This window comes from Alexandromys fortis, unplaced genomic scaffold, assembly GCF_014885135.2.
Source record: "Alexandromys fortis isolate MF-2015 unplaced genomic scaffold, M_Fortis_MF-2015_v1.1 scaffold_64, whole genome shotgun sequence".
Classification (NCBI taxonomy): domain Eukaryota; kingdom Metazoa; phylum Chordata; class Mammalia; order Rodentia; family Cricetidae; genus Alexandromys; species Alexandromys fortis.
In genome coordinates, this window is record NW_026067976.1 from 2,792,876 (window position 1) to 2,810,431 (window position 17,556).

The 17,556-nt window shown below is 47.3% G+C and overlaps 1 protein-coding gene across 3 annotated transcripts in view; it reads left to right on the forward strand.

Moving 5' to 3' along the window:
• Positions 1-17,556, forward strand: part of Slc24a2 (solute carrier family 24 member 2) — a 249,380-nt gene that overhangs the window by 196,386 nt on the left and 35,438 nt on the right. For all 3 annotated transcript variants that reach the window (XM_050157376.1, XM_050157375.1, XM_050157373.1), the window contains exon 4: positions 14,402-14,500. In XM_050157376.1, coding sequence (XP_050013333.1) covers positions 14,402-14,500 — 99 coding nt within the window. The remainder of the gene's footprint in view (positions 1-14,401; positions 14,501-17,556) is intronic.

Consider the following 17,556-nt stretch of genomic DNA (forward strand, 5'->3'; position numbering starts at 1 on the left):
CACCCAAAGCCCTGCCGTGTGCAGACGTGGCTCTGGGGACCACTGCCATTCAACCCTGCCTTGTGCAGATGTGTCCTTGGGGAGCACTGACATTCAACCCTGCCTTGTGCAGATGTGGCTCTGGGGAGCACTAACATTCAACCCTGCCTTGTGCAGGTGGCTCTGGGGAGCACTGCCATTCAACCCTGCCTTGTACAGATGGCTCTGGGGAGCATTGCCATTCAACCCTGCCTTGTGCAGATGTGTCCTTGGGGAGCACTGACATTCAACCCTGCCTTGTGCAGGTGGCTCTGGGGAGCACTGCCATTCAACCCTGCCTTGTGCAGATGTGGCTCTGGGGAGCACTGCCATTCAACCCTGCCTTGTGCAGGTGTGGCTCTAGGGAGCCCTGACATTGAAGTTGGCTTCAGTGCATGGAGTGAAGATCTTAGTATCTGCCTCCCGTTTCTTTTTGTTTCTGTAACAAAGTACCCCAGCAGATGCAACAGCCCAAGTCATCTATTCATCAACATGAAGTTGGACATAGTGCTAGTGTAGGATCAGGACCTGCGGCTGTCAAAGACAATCTTCCAGAGAACTTATGCCTGGTGGGAGACATGGGAGATAAAGCTGTAAGACATTAAACCTGGAGCACGCAGCAGGGTCCCTCTCTCAGCCTTGGGAACCTGGAGCAGGCAGAGTCCCGGAAGCCCCAGCTTTTCCCAAGGACTGTATTTGCTTCTAGAACAAGACATGTATGAAAACTCAACTGAATAACTCTAATTGTTATTTCCATGACCTCAGCTAGAGACAGACAGACAGAGACAGACAGACAGAGACAGAAACAGGCAGAAAGGAGAGAGAGGGGGAGAGAAAAGACACTTTGCCTCCTCAGAAAATAATACTGCCTATTCATGGAAGAACAACTTCAAATCTCTAAAATGAGTAATCTATAGTTTATTTCTCATGTGCTTATACACAAATTTCATATCATTCTCACATTGGAGAATTCTCCCTATGACTTCTTTTCTTAACATTGCTCTAAATGCAAATGTATAAACTACTTCAGGGCTGGTGAGATGACTAAGCAGCTAAAGGTACTTGCTACCAAGTCTGATGTCTCGAGCTCGGTCCCCAGGACCCACATGGTGAAAAGAAAGAATCAGTTCCTACAAATTGTGCTCTGATCTCTAGATGCACACCATGGCACAAGCCCTACTCCACCTGAAAAAAAAAATAAACAAATGTACAAAAGAAAAAGTTAACTCAGCATTTTTTTCTAGCTGAGCCCAATATCTCAAGCATACTAGACAAGCTCTCTCTCTCAGACAGCCCTCCTCTCCCAGGCCCCAGTTTATAGGATGGATTGAAGGCAAAGGCAATATGCATAAGTAATCATTTTGCCCTGACAAAGGCAGGTAGGTAGCTGGACAGTTGCCTCGACTAACCTTGAAAGCAGCCATTTGCGGCAGAAACGGCTTGCATCAGATTACCCTACAGCTGTGGCCACTTAACAAAGGCCATTTGCAGAAGGAGTTCACCACGGTTTAACAGAATCAATCATTGTCCATCTGTGTAAGTTAAAGTAAGGTAGTAAGGGTTGTGACGGTGAGCGCAAAAGTTGTGAGGCCCTCTCCCGAATGAAATTAAGTCTGTCTCACGGCAACCAACAGCTCCTTTACCTAACCAAGAAACTGCTGGTGTCATGCATGACTCATGGGATCCTAAACTACATTTGTGGCTAGGTTTTTCTAAAAACCCATTGTTTCAAAGAGACGGTTACCCAATGTTTATAGTTGCCATGAACTAATACACATCTCTTTCAAAGACAGTTGGATTCCGAAATACCATTCAGGAATGTTCCCCATTGCCAAAGATGCATCCTCTAAAACCATAGAACTAAGACAAGTCCTCGGGTTATCTGGTGTTTTCCCTATACATTTTAATCATTGCTTTAATCACTGACTGTCTTATATACCCTTATATTATCAGATAGAATTGGTTCAACAATAAATAGCAAAAAATAATCTAAATTAACAATGCCTTAATCAGATGGAAGTTCATTTTTCTCTCAAGGGGAGGGTCAGGAAGATGTGGTAGCCCTATAATAATTCACGACCCAGACCCCTTCCACCCACCCCGCTGCTTTGACACCCTCAGGTACATTAACTGTACCCCAATGTCCAAGATGACTGCTATTGAAGGCCCAGTATCACATCCACAGTTCCAGAAGGTGAAAAGGTCAAAATTATTCCATAGCCCCCTCCCCTTCAAATATTCAAAGCCCCACACTCCTCAGAGAGACGTAACTCTCCCCCCAGGTATTTTCTTTTTATTTCAAGGAAGCTTCTCTGAAAGTCTGTTCAATGAAACTTAAAGATTTCAGTCCTCGCCCACTGCTCTCCCCACCATTACTTACGCCTATGAACCTAGCATTGCACAGGCAGACCTCGTCACGTGACTAGTTTCAAGACAGACCGGAAGTGCAGATTTTCTTGTAGACTTAGTGAATTACTTCCCTTAATAATTAATAGTAAGTCGTTAGGAAATGACAGCAGAAGGAACATTGGTGGGCACCTTGAAGTCTCATGTTTCCTCTTTCGAATACCATGTGTGGGTGGGGAGGACAGTGAGATGGAGGCAAGCCATGTGTGAAAAACCAAGAGCTAGTGGCAACTCCGGGAGTCTCACGAGACAACCAAGCAGAGACACTCAGAAGGGTTTTATAAAAGGCTGAACTTGAGAGAGCTGTCAGGCAGAGCTATAGAGGTCAGTTTGCCAGTCATACTTAGATTCTCTAAAGTTGCACAACTGGATGTTAACACATGACTGGGAGAGGAGAAAAGATGACCACAGACTGAGCTTTGGTGACTCCAAAGTTGTGAATCTATAAAGAAAGAAAAGGCCCAAGTAGGAAGGCTACCAGGTGAGGAAGATGCCCTTTTCAAAAACCAAGGGAAGATCCCCTTCCAAAGGGAGCAGTGAACAGACAGGAGTAACAATGAATGGACCGGTGAGAACAGGGCATTGCTGTGGTAGAAAGGCCAGTTTGGGAGGTGGTGAGATGTCAGTCTAGAGACCAGCCTGAAGGTCATGGAGGGGTAACTGAGTGACAGGAAACATGTCCTGAAAGGTGTGGATTGTAGCCGTGAGGAGATAAGGGTGACTCTCCCGGTGGTGTTGCCATGTTACTGTGCTTCGCAGCAGGAGTAATTGTGAGAAAACCATGGTGGAAAGGTTTCAAATCTTCAGGGAAACTAAAAGAAGGAGCAGGTGGTGCTTTCAGGTGTAGAGGTCATGCGTTGCTGGCTGAGGGAGATGCTCCAACAGAAAGGAGAGAGTAGGGGTTGTTTCAGAGGCTGCGACAAAAGGAGGATTTCTGTGCGTAGCTTTTGAGTTAGAAGGAAGAAAGCAAAACTTGCAGAGGAGAAGTCAAGGACAGTGGAGGTTGGCTGCCTTCAGCACTGGGAGGTTATGTCAGGTTAGGAATATTCAAAGCCATCTGGAGATGTAATCCAGATGCCGAGATGAAGCGGGCATTCTACTGAGACAACAGGATGTTGCTTAGGTCTAGGAACAACCTAACAGCTCTCATCCCATTCTTCTAATGAATCCATGGCCATGTGTCATGGGAAAGCAGTGTCTATCTTATCAGAAGGAAGAATTTTAGGTCCCTTGAGGGCCAGCCGCTGGTAGTATCATGGCTAGGGAAAGAAACCAACCTTCCGCAGTTCAAAGAGAGAATTTAGCCCAGACTAGGAAAACCTTTCTCCTCAGACATAGCCAAAGGCAAAGTGGCCTGGCTTAGAAAGATACAAGTCCCCTTCTCCGGAGAACAATGTTCAGATGATAGACACCCAATACCCCGCACTCATTTTTATGACTGTCCTCTAGGAAGAGTGACATCACTCAATGGCTTGCCATCTGCTCCAACCTCTGAACACCTGACCTTATAAGTTGGTCAAGCTGGGAAGTAGTAAGTGCTTACTGGGTCACACACCTAAGGTAAAAATCTTGAGTATTGTTGAGTCCAGTTCACAAGAAATAGAACATCTATTAGATCTTTGACAGAATAGGAGGCATTAGATTTCCTTTTTATTACTAATCCAAACTTTTGCCAGAGTAGAAATTTTAATCACAAGCTAATTTTAAATTCAATAAACTTTATATATATACCTATATATAAACATTACATGCACCAAAAGTCAAAAAGAGACACTCCATAACGAAGCCATGAAGTGCCCTTCCTGCCCTATAACCCCCTAATACTTTAGAGAACTAAGGAATTACTTCTTTAGCATAACCCTCCACACTGAGTACATTGTTCTGGTTGTGTGTATTAATTTTGCCTTGGATACCTGTCTATACTGGCATATTCAGACATCCCCCATTCTTTTTTAGTAGTTGCGTAGTATTCTGCTACCTGGCAGTTTCACGGTGGATTCAGTCAGCCTCCTGAGGTGAACATTTGAGATATTTTCATTATTATATTCATTGTTATCATAACAATGTTGTGTGGTCCTTTTCTGGGCCCCTGTTTTAAATGCTACTGTGTAGATAGATGCCTACACATAATACAAATGTTTCTGAAAACAGAAACACCAGATCGAAGAGTATGCCCACATTTCTCATGCTCTGAAAGACACTGCCAAAGTACCCTCCAGACCAGAAGGGCTGCACCAATTTACACTTCCATTTGCAGTGTCTGGGGGAGCCTCAAAGGCAAGGTTTAAATTAGCCCATTGAGGAGAGATGTTTCAGGACTCCATTGCAAAGCAGATAGACTTTGTGATTGAGCTACTTTCTAACTACTTGTTTTAGAAATACAGGTTTCTAGCAGAGTTGAGTTAAAGCCAGGGTGCTTTTGTGGTTGAAGTGGATGCCCTCTCAAACGTAAGTGACAAGGTTCCCACACAGAACATCCCGTTTTCACTGCAGCACATTCCTTGCTTCTTCCAAACTTCTGACACCCTCACAGAAATTCCGCAAAGGACACTGTGGGCTACCTCTCTACCTTCCAATAAGGGAGGCTGGTCCCCACTGTGCACAGGCACCATTGCCCTCTCCACTTTCCAGTGCAGGAGGTTGGTCCCCACTGTGCACAGGCACCATTGTCCTTTCTACTGCCCACTGACTGAGCAGGAAACCAGCTGTGCACAGGTACCGTTGCCCTCTCTACCTTCCAGTGACCAAGGCAGGAGCCCACGCACAGACACCATTTCCAGTACTGTGTTATGTTCCATTCATTCCAGTTCATGGTTAGCTCCATCCAGTCCAGCCTTCCATGGCCAAAGAATTTTGGGGTACTTGAACAGATGCTTTCTGGAAGGCTTCATCCAGAAAACAAATGTCTGAACTCACTATGACTTCTTCAGGGATGTATTCTGGGAAGCGTCTCCCTGGGACTGGATCTTTACGGAGATGGACAGCAAATGTGCAGAACCAAGCTCAGCAGCTAGTACCGGGCACTGGATCTGTCAGAAAGCCCAGCCCAGTGCTGTAGGCAAAGCTGCCATCCTCCTGAAGTCTGGGACCAGGGAGTTCTTCCTGCGAGGATACATCTGCTGCTCGGATGCATTGCATCTTATTTTCCTGATCTAAACTGTCAGCAGTAAAAGCAGAAAGATCAGACTTGGCAAGCTCAGGCGGATTTTGCCACACTGCATATGTAGAAGGTGTTAAATGGCAGCAGAAGGCAAATTGTGGATGCCTCACCCTGTCTGTTTCTGACATCCCTAGAGCTCACGATGTTAGGTTGCCTCGCCTTCATCAGTCAAACCAGAATGTGGTTATTCTAAATTAATTATTCCCCTAACACGCCTGGATCTCTGTCTCCTTCTCTCTGAAAAGAGAGAAAGAGAGACTGGGGAGATGGCTCGGCAGTTAAGAGCACTGGCTGCTCTTCCGAAGGACCTGTGTTCAGTTCCCATAGTTCGCTACCATCTGTAACTCCAGTCTCCGGGGACCTGACGCCTTCTTCTGGCTTTAATGGGTACCAGACACACACAAGCTGTACAGACAGAGAGACACGCAAAACACCTGTGATCTTAAAATAAATTAGAGGAAGGAAGGAAGGAAGGAAGGAAGGAAGGAAGGAAGGAAGGAAGGAAGGAAGGAAAGAAGGAAGGAAAGAAGGAAGGAAAGAAGGAAGGAAAAAAGGAAGGACTGGTTTCCAAAGGAAGCTGGCATGTTACTTAAGCATGGTAAGTTTCTCTTATAATTAACTCTAAGATGAATTGGATTCTCTCGTTTTAGTCATGGGCCTCTACAACTTGAGTTACAGAGTTCTGGCCTGTGCTGGCATTTTTGCTGCAAGCCCACAAGATTTGCAGGTACCAGACTGCAGTGTAAAGTAGAGGGGGATTGAAAATTGTTGTGGGAAGGAGAGACAAAAAAACTAGGAACTCAAAGTAAGTGCCAATCCTTATACACAAGAAATCTGGGTGGCAACAGATATATTTTGAAAGCCACATACCATTGGCTTCTGTAGATGAAGTTTTAACAAATCTAATGACTTTTACATCGGGATAAATCACTGGGTGATATACTCCTCATCAGTACAAAGGATTTTTTATTGTTGTTGATGTTTTTAGTTTCTGGGTTTTTTAGCCAGTTTGCAAAGACATTCTGCAGGTGTGAGCCTTAATGAGCTGCCTGGGACAAGACCTCACCACCTGTTAGAAAGTGCTTGACTTAAACGTTGGTGGGTCCCGGGGTGTGCAGCCCACTTTATCAGCACTGACTCTTCATCCATTCCTCCCCTAGCTCTCTCCAAGGACCCAGGCAATGGGAACCAAGGCAAATGTTAAAGCCTCCATGGGCAGGCCCATCTAATTCAGAAATCCGAGTCCTCTTTGCCTGAGCCACAGCTTTGTCTGGCAGCTGGGAATGGTCACTGAGAAAAGTTTCAGAAGCAGAGAAAGCTCCCTGCTAAGCTAGTGAGCATCAGCTCCCCAGTCTGGCCAGCAGCCCCAGTTCTCCTGAAACACTGCAGTAAAGACCTGCTCTGAGGCTGACAACATCATCTATTAGCCCTGCTAAACTTTGGAAATCTACCAAAGTGTGAACTTAAGCAGTCCCCTGAGGCTTCTGCCATGGGTGTTGCCTCTTTCTTGCCCTCTCCCCAGAAGTAAACTGAGAATTGAGTTTGAAACAATTCCAGGTCCTCATCACTAACCCACTTGCATCTCTCTCTGTTGTTTATAGTCATGGGACCATATCCACAAACCCCCAGAGAGCAAGCCTAGCATTGGGGGACTGATACCCTGTCCTGTGCTGCCTAGGGAGGTCAGAAAAATACCTTGAAGGGTCTCTGATGAACACCACCATAGGGCAGATAGCAATGTGCTGACATGGAAGAAAGAGATCCCTGAAGGTATGTCTCGGAACCTGGCAGAGTAGAAAAGATCACTTCATGTGGAGAATTGGGAGCCATGTGGGAGATAAGTGGGGATGCAGGAGGGACGATGAACGCTGGGATCCAGTGAAGATGCTAGAACCAACAGCAGCCCAGGAGACTTAGCATGCTAGAGTCACAGGTAGAGTCCAAACGTCTTGGCATGGATGGGGTGTTAGCCCAGGAGAGATGGCTAAGATGCCCCGGGGGCAGAAGACTAGAGTATAGACATCAACAACGGATGGCACAGGGAGAGGAGCAGCTGCCTAGGAAGGAGGAGTGTTTGAGTGGAGCTGAGTCTTCTGGAGAACAGGGTCTGAGTGATGGACACTCAGGTAGCAAGCAATTGGGTCCCCTGGGGAGAAGAGAGAATGAGGAAGAGGGCCCAGGAGGGGCTCTGAGGATTACTGGCATTTAAAGAAGTCCCTTAAGGGTTGTGAAAATTAAAGATGATTTTTGAGGTTGGGGTAAGGGAAGCCAAATGCTACAGAGAAATCAGGGTCATGCGGAGGCAGAAAACAACCAAGGACTGGTTCCCAAGGACTGGTCCCTAGAGCGATGCTAACGGACACCAGGTGCAGAGTTCATGTGTAAACAAAGGAGACTAAGGGCGCGGGCACCAGCATAGCCAGCTCGTCCAAGTGGGGTGCCTGCAAGGCAGAAAAGTGAGAGGGCAGTGCCAGCGGAAGTGAAGGCACAGAAGGGGCTGTATTATGACCCTGAACTTGAGAGAAGAGGCAGACACTGCAGACTGAAGATGATCCAGAGTCTGGGAGAGGAAAGTCTGCAGACTGGGAACATTAGAAACAGAAATGTCAGCATTTACATGCCAACAGTTATGAAACGTTGGAACTATTTTCAATGTGTTTATGAAAGTATGCTCATGATGACGTAACCAGCTCAGAGAGGCAGGATCATAAATTCACATCGGACAGATGTGCATTCACATCTGTTACAGATCTACCTATAGGTGTAACGACAATTGAGTTATGTTGAGCACTTCTACTATGAAGTTCACTCACAACTGATTAAAGACGGTTTACAATAGTAGTTTAGCTTCATTGATGTCAATGTAGTATAATTTACTACATGATTTACTTGATGAATTTCACAATGGAATAAATAATTTAGAGGCTTTAAAAAGTATCTAACATTTTCCTTTAAAGAGTACAAATCAAGCCAGTGCCTGTTAAGAAATTACTGTTTCTCGGAGTTTGTGGAATGATCCATTCGTCCGTCCTAGCTGCTAGGTTGCCTTTTCAGTTTTATTCCCTGAGCTTCCACTCACCCCATCCTGGCCATCGAGAAGGATCCAGGAATCCAGGCTGAATCTCCAGGGGTACCAGATGAACCCACCAAACACTACCGAATACATAGCACAGGTTTGCTTAAGATTTTCAAGACTGGCTTGAGAGGAAGCTTCTCGGGAATGCCATTTTATAAAGGAAGAGTTTCATTGCAGTGTGCAGCTGAGGAGCCTGGAACTGTTGCTTTTAACCCCTGAGCCATCTCTCCATCTCCCAAGCCTGGCATTATTGAGGCATAGATGATGGCTGGGAGAAGGCCCCCTTCTCAGTGAAGTCTGCCCTCTAGTGGTGAGAATGGGTAAGTGCGTGGGAAGCTGACACAAGACTATGATGCTGAAAAAGTCGACAACAGAGAAACCTTCAGGTTAGCCCCTCATAAATACTAGCCACTTAGTAAAGGAGGGGCAGGACACAGTCTTTTCTCTCCAGGTCTTCACAACACTCCAAAACCTCTTCTTACATCCCAAGGAGTCCTATTTGGGGGCTTACATCCCAAGGAGTCCTATTTGGTATAAAGGGGCACAGTGTTCTCAGGGTGCAGGAAATTCACAGAATGGGGAAACATGGTGTGTGCCCCGCCTTTCATCCCTGGGCCATCAGTACTCACGGTACCCCAGTTATCAATAGAAAGTTCTCAGCTTGGGAGAGCTCTCTGTCACCACTGCTATAACCTTGGGAGGTTCCGTGCGGACAGAGTTTAGGTTAAGGTCAATAGGAAGTCTAACCTTATCTACTTGCCTCAAGACCATGAGCACAAGGTTTATTGAGCTCTGCTGAGGGCAACTAGGAGGAACGGTGGTAAAACGCTCTGCCTTTACCCAGCTTTTTCACCCATAGAAAGCAATGCATAAACAACAGTAATAATAGTAATGGGACTAACTGCTTCTGCCGAAAGAAGCTGGGATAGGAAACGCTAGAGAAGGTTTGCTCAGGGAAGCCGGGGTGAGATGGTGACATTTGAACAGATACTAGAAGAAGATGCAACAGTGAGCCTCTGATTTGGGGGCAAGAGGGACAGGAGGGTGCAGGGAGGGGCTTCGCGCGGAGCAGGCAAGTCGGTGCCTCGGCGCTAAGGTATATAAAGGGGCACAGTGTTCTCAGGGTGCAGAGAAGGGGCTAGCCTGGGTACAGCAGAGCAAGAGGGCCGTGGGGACGAGGTTAGCGTGGTCAGGGATTAGATGGAGTCCCGAAGGCAGCTGTAAGGTCCTGGGCGTTCACTCCGACCTGGAGATCCTCTGCGGACCTAGTGTGTCTCTCCCTGAGAGTGCCGGGGTGACAGAGAGGAAAGGGGGAGGGGCCACACCAGCTGGCTGGGTTGCCCCTGTGGAGCGGCTTGGTGGAACTCAGAAGTGAGGGCTCAAGGAGAAGTGGGCTAAAAGAATGTTTTTGTTTTTTGCTGATGAATGGCTGTAGGGGGGAAGAGAGGCTCTTGGGAGGACGGGTGACACCACCTCGGTTCTGTCAAAGCCATGTCAGAATGAGGAGGGCCTGTCTGCCTGATTCCAGAGTTTTCGCAAGGAAAGACGAAGAAGCAATAATAGATGGGGCACGGGGATGGGGGGGGGCAAGAGCTCGCGTGCCCTTTGACCTTCGAAGCTACCTGCCAAGCCCTGAACTTCAAAGAAAGAGACAGGAAAGGCAGAATTGAAAACACAGAAATAGACTTGAAAAGACTTGTTCCGAGTTTTCTCTCCCCTACCCCCTCTTTCTCATTTTTTTCTCTCCAAGTGACTGGCTTCCTTTATATCTGTCTCTTTTGTGCCTTTTCCCCTCTATATTCCTGTATTCCTGTATGCTCAGGCTACGACAGTCTGGATCTGACCCCAAGCCCAAACAGTCCCCTTTGACAAGTGCCTATTTCAGGCTTGGTGGGAAAAAGTGAAGGGATTTCCAGGGGGCAGTTTTAATGAATTAACAGCAGGACAGAAGCCACGCCTACTCCCCTCTAGTGCACAAACCTCCAGGTTGTCTTACAGTACACATGGGACTGACTTCTGTTTTAGCTTGGAGGGACCCAGCCAAGGCTCTGGGTGACTGTGTTTCTTAAATAGCCTCATTCCCAAGAAGCCCTCAGCTCCCCTCTTTTCCTTCCAAGCTTCCTGGCCACCCCCTCACGCACCCTCCTGTGAGGACACTCAGCTGGTCCTCTTGTACATCTCAGATCAAACGAAACTATACTAAAATTGTGTACCAGGTTTGACGTAGGTGCCTCACGATCCGAGCCCAGTCTGCTATTTCCGAGACTTCTAAGTATACAAATATCTGTGGCTATATAAAAAGACAACACCTTCAGGGTTTGCACCCCAGCAAAGGATATTTTTAAGGCTGCTTTGAACCAGGCTAAAAAAAAATCACTCCATGGCTCACCTTGAAAAGTATTCAAAGGAGTCTCAATTCTTTCTTGCCAGACACAAAGCTACGGTATGGCAGTCTCTTACGCCCATCCCTCCGTGCCCCCACCGAAATGTGGACCTAACACTTAGAGGCGATTCTCAGAGGATTCCCTGAAACTCAAGCACCAACCCAACAGGCTGAACCAAGCAGACCTTGCTTTGTCGGGCTCTCCCTTCCACCTTCAGAAGTGTATTGCTGAGTGCTGGAGGTGGCCCTTGCTGAAAACTAAACTTCAAGAGAAAAAAAAAACCCCTTCAGACAAGGGTGCCGTCATCAGCACTCTGAATGAGAGTAGTCACCAGGGCAGAACAGTGGGACTAAACAAGATCAGGGGACAAACGTGAAGGAAAGAAACTTGAGAATTCCTTGCCAGCCTTGGGCAGCTTTGCCAGGCGGCACATGTGACTAAACCCCAAGAGAAAAAGGCCATAGAGCAGGTCCTTCTTTCAATAGCACAGAAACTGAGGAGACCCACTGCAGCTGAGGAAACAGCGACACACAAGGTACACAGCACCCCGGCCCCACCAGGCCTTCCCATGCTATCTCCCAAAGTTCTTGTAGAATTTGAGAAAGCCACACCAGGCATGGCCCACTCAGTATTGAAAGATGTTCATGGCAAAATAAGTGGCTACAACCAGACGTGTTTGTGGGCCCATTTTTAAATCACTTCTCTCTGACACATGCATCCACTGAGGAAGGAATCTTTTGAGCATGGGCAAGCCATGAGAGGTGCTGGGAAGAGCATCTCGTCTGCTGTGATGCGTGACTTGAGGGCATGATTGGAGCTAGGTTAGTCTACACAGGTTTCCTTTTTCCGCACCCTTGTCTACTTTCTTGCTCTGCCATATGCGGTTTTAAAGTGTGTTTGATCTTTTTATTGCATAGGCCTCAAATTGATCTGAGCTCAAAGGTGGATCCCACATACACGCCAGTTAGCAGAAGCTGCAGGGAAATTGCAGAACCTCCTTTTGCCACCTCTGGGTACAAAACACATGATCTGGGAACTTCTTGAGCTTGTCTTTCTTGCAGAGTAACCCCTTTAGGCTTAAAGTTGCAGGGTCCTAAAGGACATTCTCCCCATCTGCTTAGTGCCCAGAGATAACTCCACCCAGTAGCCAGGAAGTGCCCAGCATCGCACGGCCAGCTGGGCCACCACCAGGCCACCACCTCCCTACCTACCTCCTTCATATCCTTCTTTTTTCTCTTCTGTCCCTTTCCATGCTCGCTTTGACCTGCTCCTTTTCCTAGTCCCCCGAGTGTCTCTCCTTCACCCTTTTCTTTCCACAGTTTACCGTGGAGATTAAACAGAAGCCCAAGTTCAAAGCACTTGCCAGAATGGACATCTGCCCATCTCCTCATCTTTCCCATCCCTTGTGGCGTCTGAGTTAGTCAGTTCTCCATCACAGTGGCAAAGCTTTGTTCTCGCTCCCGGGTTCAGAGCCTTCATCCCTCATCATCTGGTCCCTCACCTCAGGACCAAGGGGAAGCAGCACATGATGCCAGTAGAAGCCTGTGGCAAAGGCTGGTACTACTACACTTCATAGTGCCTGGAAGCAAAGAGAAGTAACGGGCAAACGCTAGAATCTAGTTATTCCGTGCAAACTGGAGATGTCCCTCCAACGCCTGCCACAGTGCCACCTACCTCCACTGGCCTACCGTCAATGTGAGGCCAGAAGAGGCACTCACAGACACAGTGGGTCGCTAATCGCCTCGATATCACGCACCCAATCAAGTCGCCCATCAAAGTGAGCTACCATGCACTCCAAGCCACGTTCTAACCTACTTTCTCTTTCTCATTCCACCCCCACCCCCCGTGCCTGGAGAGCACAGTTGTGCAACACACTCACGGCCTAGACTGACACCTTTGTACAATAGGAAATGTAGGTAAAGGCTGGCAAGATGGCTCCATGGGTAAAGGTGCTGGCCACCAAGCCTGACAACCTGCCTTCCATCTCCGGGACACACATGGTACCCTCTGATCTCCACATGTATGCCGCGGCATGCATATGCCTTCCCCAATTAAAAAAAAAAAAAAAAGTTTTAAAAATGCAATGGGTTGAAACACAAAATAAATTTAAATCCATGAGCTTATAATAATGCTCAAAACACATTTAAAAAAAGGGGGGTAGGTTAGTGGCCAATGAAGCTCTGAGCAGAAACGACCCCATCCTGTGTCACCTTCAATATAGACCTGTACGTGTTCTATCACATCATTCTAACCTGTCATGATTCCCATACATGGAACAAGGAGAGGCCTGGGTGCTCCCCTGCCATGCCTAGCCTTGGTGGACGCACTCTCCAAGAGAAACATTTTCATTCAATTTGCTTCTATCTTGAAAAACAGAATGAGATCCCCCGATAAGACGCTGCTAGGTAACACAGCCAACCAAAAAAAAAAAAAAAAAAAAAAAAAAAAGCCCAGTAGAAAATTGTGGGACTGAGGATATTTTGAGGAACTCATCATGCAGGAATCTAGGCAGTAATCAGTTTAAACTGAGAATCTTTTGTACCTTGAATGTTCCCAAGGAAGAAAATCAAAGACTAAAAGAGGGAGATGCGCTGCGTCCCCCTAACCGCTACACTTTGCATGCCTCTTCTGTGTGCTTAACACATGCATTTACCCATCAGTTACGTCAATAACGAAGGCGAAACGAGGCGCTTCACTTGTGGCACAGTTGTTTACAGTGATTGCTTTGAGCATGGTATATATTTTTTTCCCCAGCACCTTTTCCCAAAGTGTCTCATCACCAACATGTTCGGTTGGTCATTCTCTGCCCTAAATCCCCAAATGAGATCAGTTGCCGCCTTGCTGCTTTCCTCGCAGCTGACTCAGCTTCTCTGGAGAGCTGTGGTGTCTGGCCCTGACTCCTGGAAGCTGCAATAATGACAAACGCTGGAAAACCAAAGTCAAGCCGAAGGATTGCTGGGCTTGGCTTTCCTTCCCGGCCATTGTCAAAAGCAAACCTGGGCAGAGCATCTAATTCCAAAGCAGCCCTGGATCTTCAGTCTCACTGGGGATCTCAGAGGTTGTGAGGGGAGATGTTTGATGTTTTCCTGCACTTGTGAGCACTTGGGAGGGAAGACAGAGGGCCAAGTCCCACCCTTCCCCTATGGTTCAGCAGCTTGGAGCTTGCAGCTCTCAGAGAACCGGGCTGAGGTGTCCACAGAGGTAAGAAAGCACCCTCCACATAGGCTGAAAGACATTTGGGGTGGATAGAGTCTGTGGTCCCTGCTGTGATGCAGCCTACGTGGAGAGGCCACAGCCCTGCGCTGGCAATCCTGCCCCCTCACTCTGTCTCTTTCCTGCCGCTTTCTCTTGCTTCAGGGAGATTCAGAGAAAAGGCTTCGATTCTCCACAAGATTGCCAAGAAGAAATGCCAAGTGGATGAGAATGAGCGGCAGAATGGGGCTGCCAATCATGTGGGTAAGTGAGAGATATCCTTGTTTTCCCCTGTGGGTAAGGGGAGGTGACACAGAAAGACAGGACCCAGTGTGGGCACCCCTGACTATTTACCAGCCCAGGCCCTTCCTCAACAATGAAATGAGTCCCTCTTCTCCACCCGGGACCAGGCAGGAATGGACATGTATGTCACCAAAGACACTAAGAGAAGTCCATGGGGAGTAGTAATTCTAACCAAATCACCAAGTATTCTCTTCGAGGGGTGACAGGCACTTGGCTTCAGAAAGCCACGAAAAAAAGAGACACAACCAAGTCATTAATGTTTATCCAGGGGTGGGAGTTTTGCTTAACTGGTGATCACATTGTATATCTACAATACCCCCCAAATTTACCACTCACCCCAATAGAATCCTTTAGAATCGGTGTCATCGTCTCTTCCTTAAAAATTCAGCAAGATCATGGCTGGGGAGGCGGATCAGCGGATAAAGCACTTGCTCCATAAATGTGAGGACCTACATCCAAATTCCCAGCACTCACGGAAATGCTGGATGGGAGTGGTGATCCCACCTGTAATCTCAGCATTTAGAAACCAGGGACAGAAGATTCCCCAGGGCAAGATAGCTAGCTAGACTAGACAAATTAGCAAGTTCTGGGTTCCCCCAAGAAACTCTGCCTCAGTAAATAAGGTGGATTATCAACCTCTGGCCTTCATATACATGTGCTCAGGTACACAGACACACAGATACACACACACACATGCATGAACACATGTACACATATCCTCACACCATACACATATACACAGCCCCCCCCCAAAAAAAAATAAAGTCAGGCAAAATCAGTCTAGGTCTGTCTTGGCTGACTTCTCTAGAACTCCTGTGTGACCAGATTGTGACATTCAGGCAGCTTATTTTAACTTGGGGCATCATGTTCCCTTTCTCCTGTCTGTAACTATAATATAGCTCTCAATTCCAAATTCAGACTAAATTTAACCTAATCTGGATCCATGCTGTAAACGAAGCTATTGCCCAAGTGACTAAAATTATCTGCAGACAAATCTCAACAGTTTTGCCCTCAAAATACTCCATAGACGACTTCCTGCCTCTCCTACCATCCAAGGAACAGACAATTGAGTCAATTGAGTATTTATGAAGAACATGGACAGGAATCAGTTCAAATGTGGACCAAGATTGGGCTATGAATTACAAGGTTTCACCTGACCCCCTCTGTTTCCCTGAGCACATTCTCTTAGAAGGAGCGGAGTTCGGGTTTTGTGTCAAGGTCAACGGGGAAAGTTATTGCCTGGTTACACTCTGGTTGTTGTGTGTGAGTTTTGGGTTCGATCCCAAAGGCAATTTTTTCTACTCCAGCTGTTGGTTTTTCTTTTGTGGGACGAAGTAGCTTGGAACAGAAGATTTATGTGGCTGGGTTCACTCCCAGACCGACTCTTGCAGACTGGTGACTGGAGACTTGGATTTAATCATCCGTAACAGAACTCCTAGGAACTCCACTGCCGACAGGGCCAGAGAAGGACATGGCAATCAAAAGGAGTGTGTATGGAAATCTATGCTTTCCAAAGTAACCCCGGGATTTAGCTCCCTATTGTCTGTGATAGTAAATACTGTGGCTACAGGCACACTCAAGTTAGAGGCTGTGTCTGCCAGGTAGGCTCTTACTTGTCTGCGTCTCTCCTGGACCACCCAAACCTCCTGTGGATCCTGTGATTCTGAGGTCAAGTTTGGCCTCAGCAATCTGCTATGGGGGGGGGGTTCCCCCGGATTCTTAGCATGTTTTGATTTAAATAACTGGATGAAACATACTGAGATAACCCGACTGGTTACAGACAGCAGGACAGCCCACACCACTGACCAGATGAGTCACCGGTGGACAGGGAGAACCCGAATTTCCATACTTTCCTTACCACCACTTGTGTCTCAGGACACCCCAACCGAATTCATGAGCATTTCCTTAGGATCTCCAGTACTTGACTGCTTCAAGCTAAACATTCTTATGGAGTTTTTTTTGTTGCTGGGGGGGATGTAATAGGGTCTCACCACATAACCAGGCTGGCCTTGAACTTGTGCGATCCTCCTTCATCTACCTACCAAGTGCTGAGATTTTAGGCATGTGCCCCACCTAACTCTCGATTTTCTCATGCACTAGTGGCAGAAATATTTGGTCCTTCTGAAATTGCTAGAGGAAAAAAAACAAACTTCTGTTCTTCTACGAGCATCCCATTGCTCACATCTGGCACAGCCAGGCAGACTGCTGTCCGGCAGCCCTGACTCCTGACTTAGCACCATACAAGCGTTGCCTTCTGACCCTGAACAGAGTTAGTGCCCGTGCCCGTGGAGGCCAGCGTAGAGCGTTGGACCACCCAGAATGTATGTAGTTAATGAGAGTTGTGGCCCTCCCGATACAGGTGCAGGGAATGGAACCCAGTTCTCGGAAGGAGTAGTGGGTGCTCTTGACTGCTGAGCCTTCTCTCTGACCCCAGTAAAAGACTTTCTACTTCACACCCTCTTAAATTCATGTTAAACCTAATGGGGCCTGAACAGTGGCCACCTGGAGGTGCTTCTCTTAGCCCTGAAAAAAAAATCTTGCAAAAGGCCATTGTGGTGACGGCGATCCAGATCGTTCCTTTCTGGCTTGTCGGCTCCACCACGGCTCTGTTCCGAGTGCTTTCCGTACACTTTCCTACCTCTCTGCAGCAGGGGCAGTGGGGGCAGCAATAGTAATGGTGGTGGTGGTAGCTGTGTTAGCGGCAGGGAAGTTCTACATGTGAGGAAACAAATGTCGCAGAGGTTGAAGCATTTGCTTAGGGTCACGAAGTGTAATCTGTGGAGTGAGAAACACAGGCCCGTTTGGTTTCTGGTGTCCCGGCGTCCCAGGGCCTGACCAGGGTCCTTGAGCCTCTTCTGCATTCTCAGGAAAACATGACTGCACTTGCTGATCCATGACCTCTGTCTCTCTCATTCTCTCTCTCCCTCTCTCTCTCTCTCTCTCTCTCACTCTCTCCCTTTCTCTTTTTCTATCTTTCTCACTCTCTCTCTCATTCTGTCTCTCCCTTTCTATCTCTC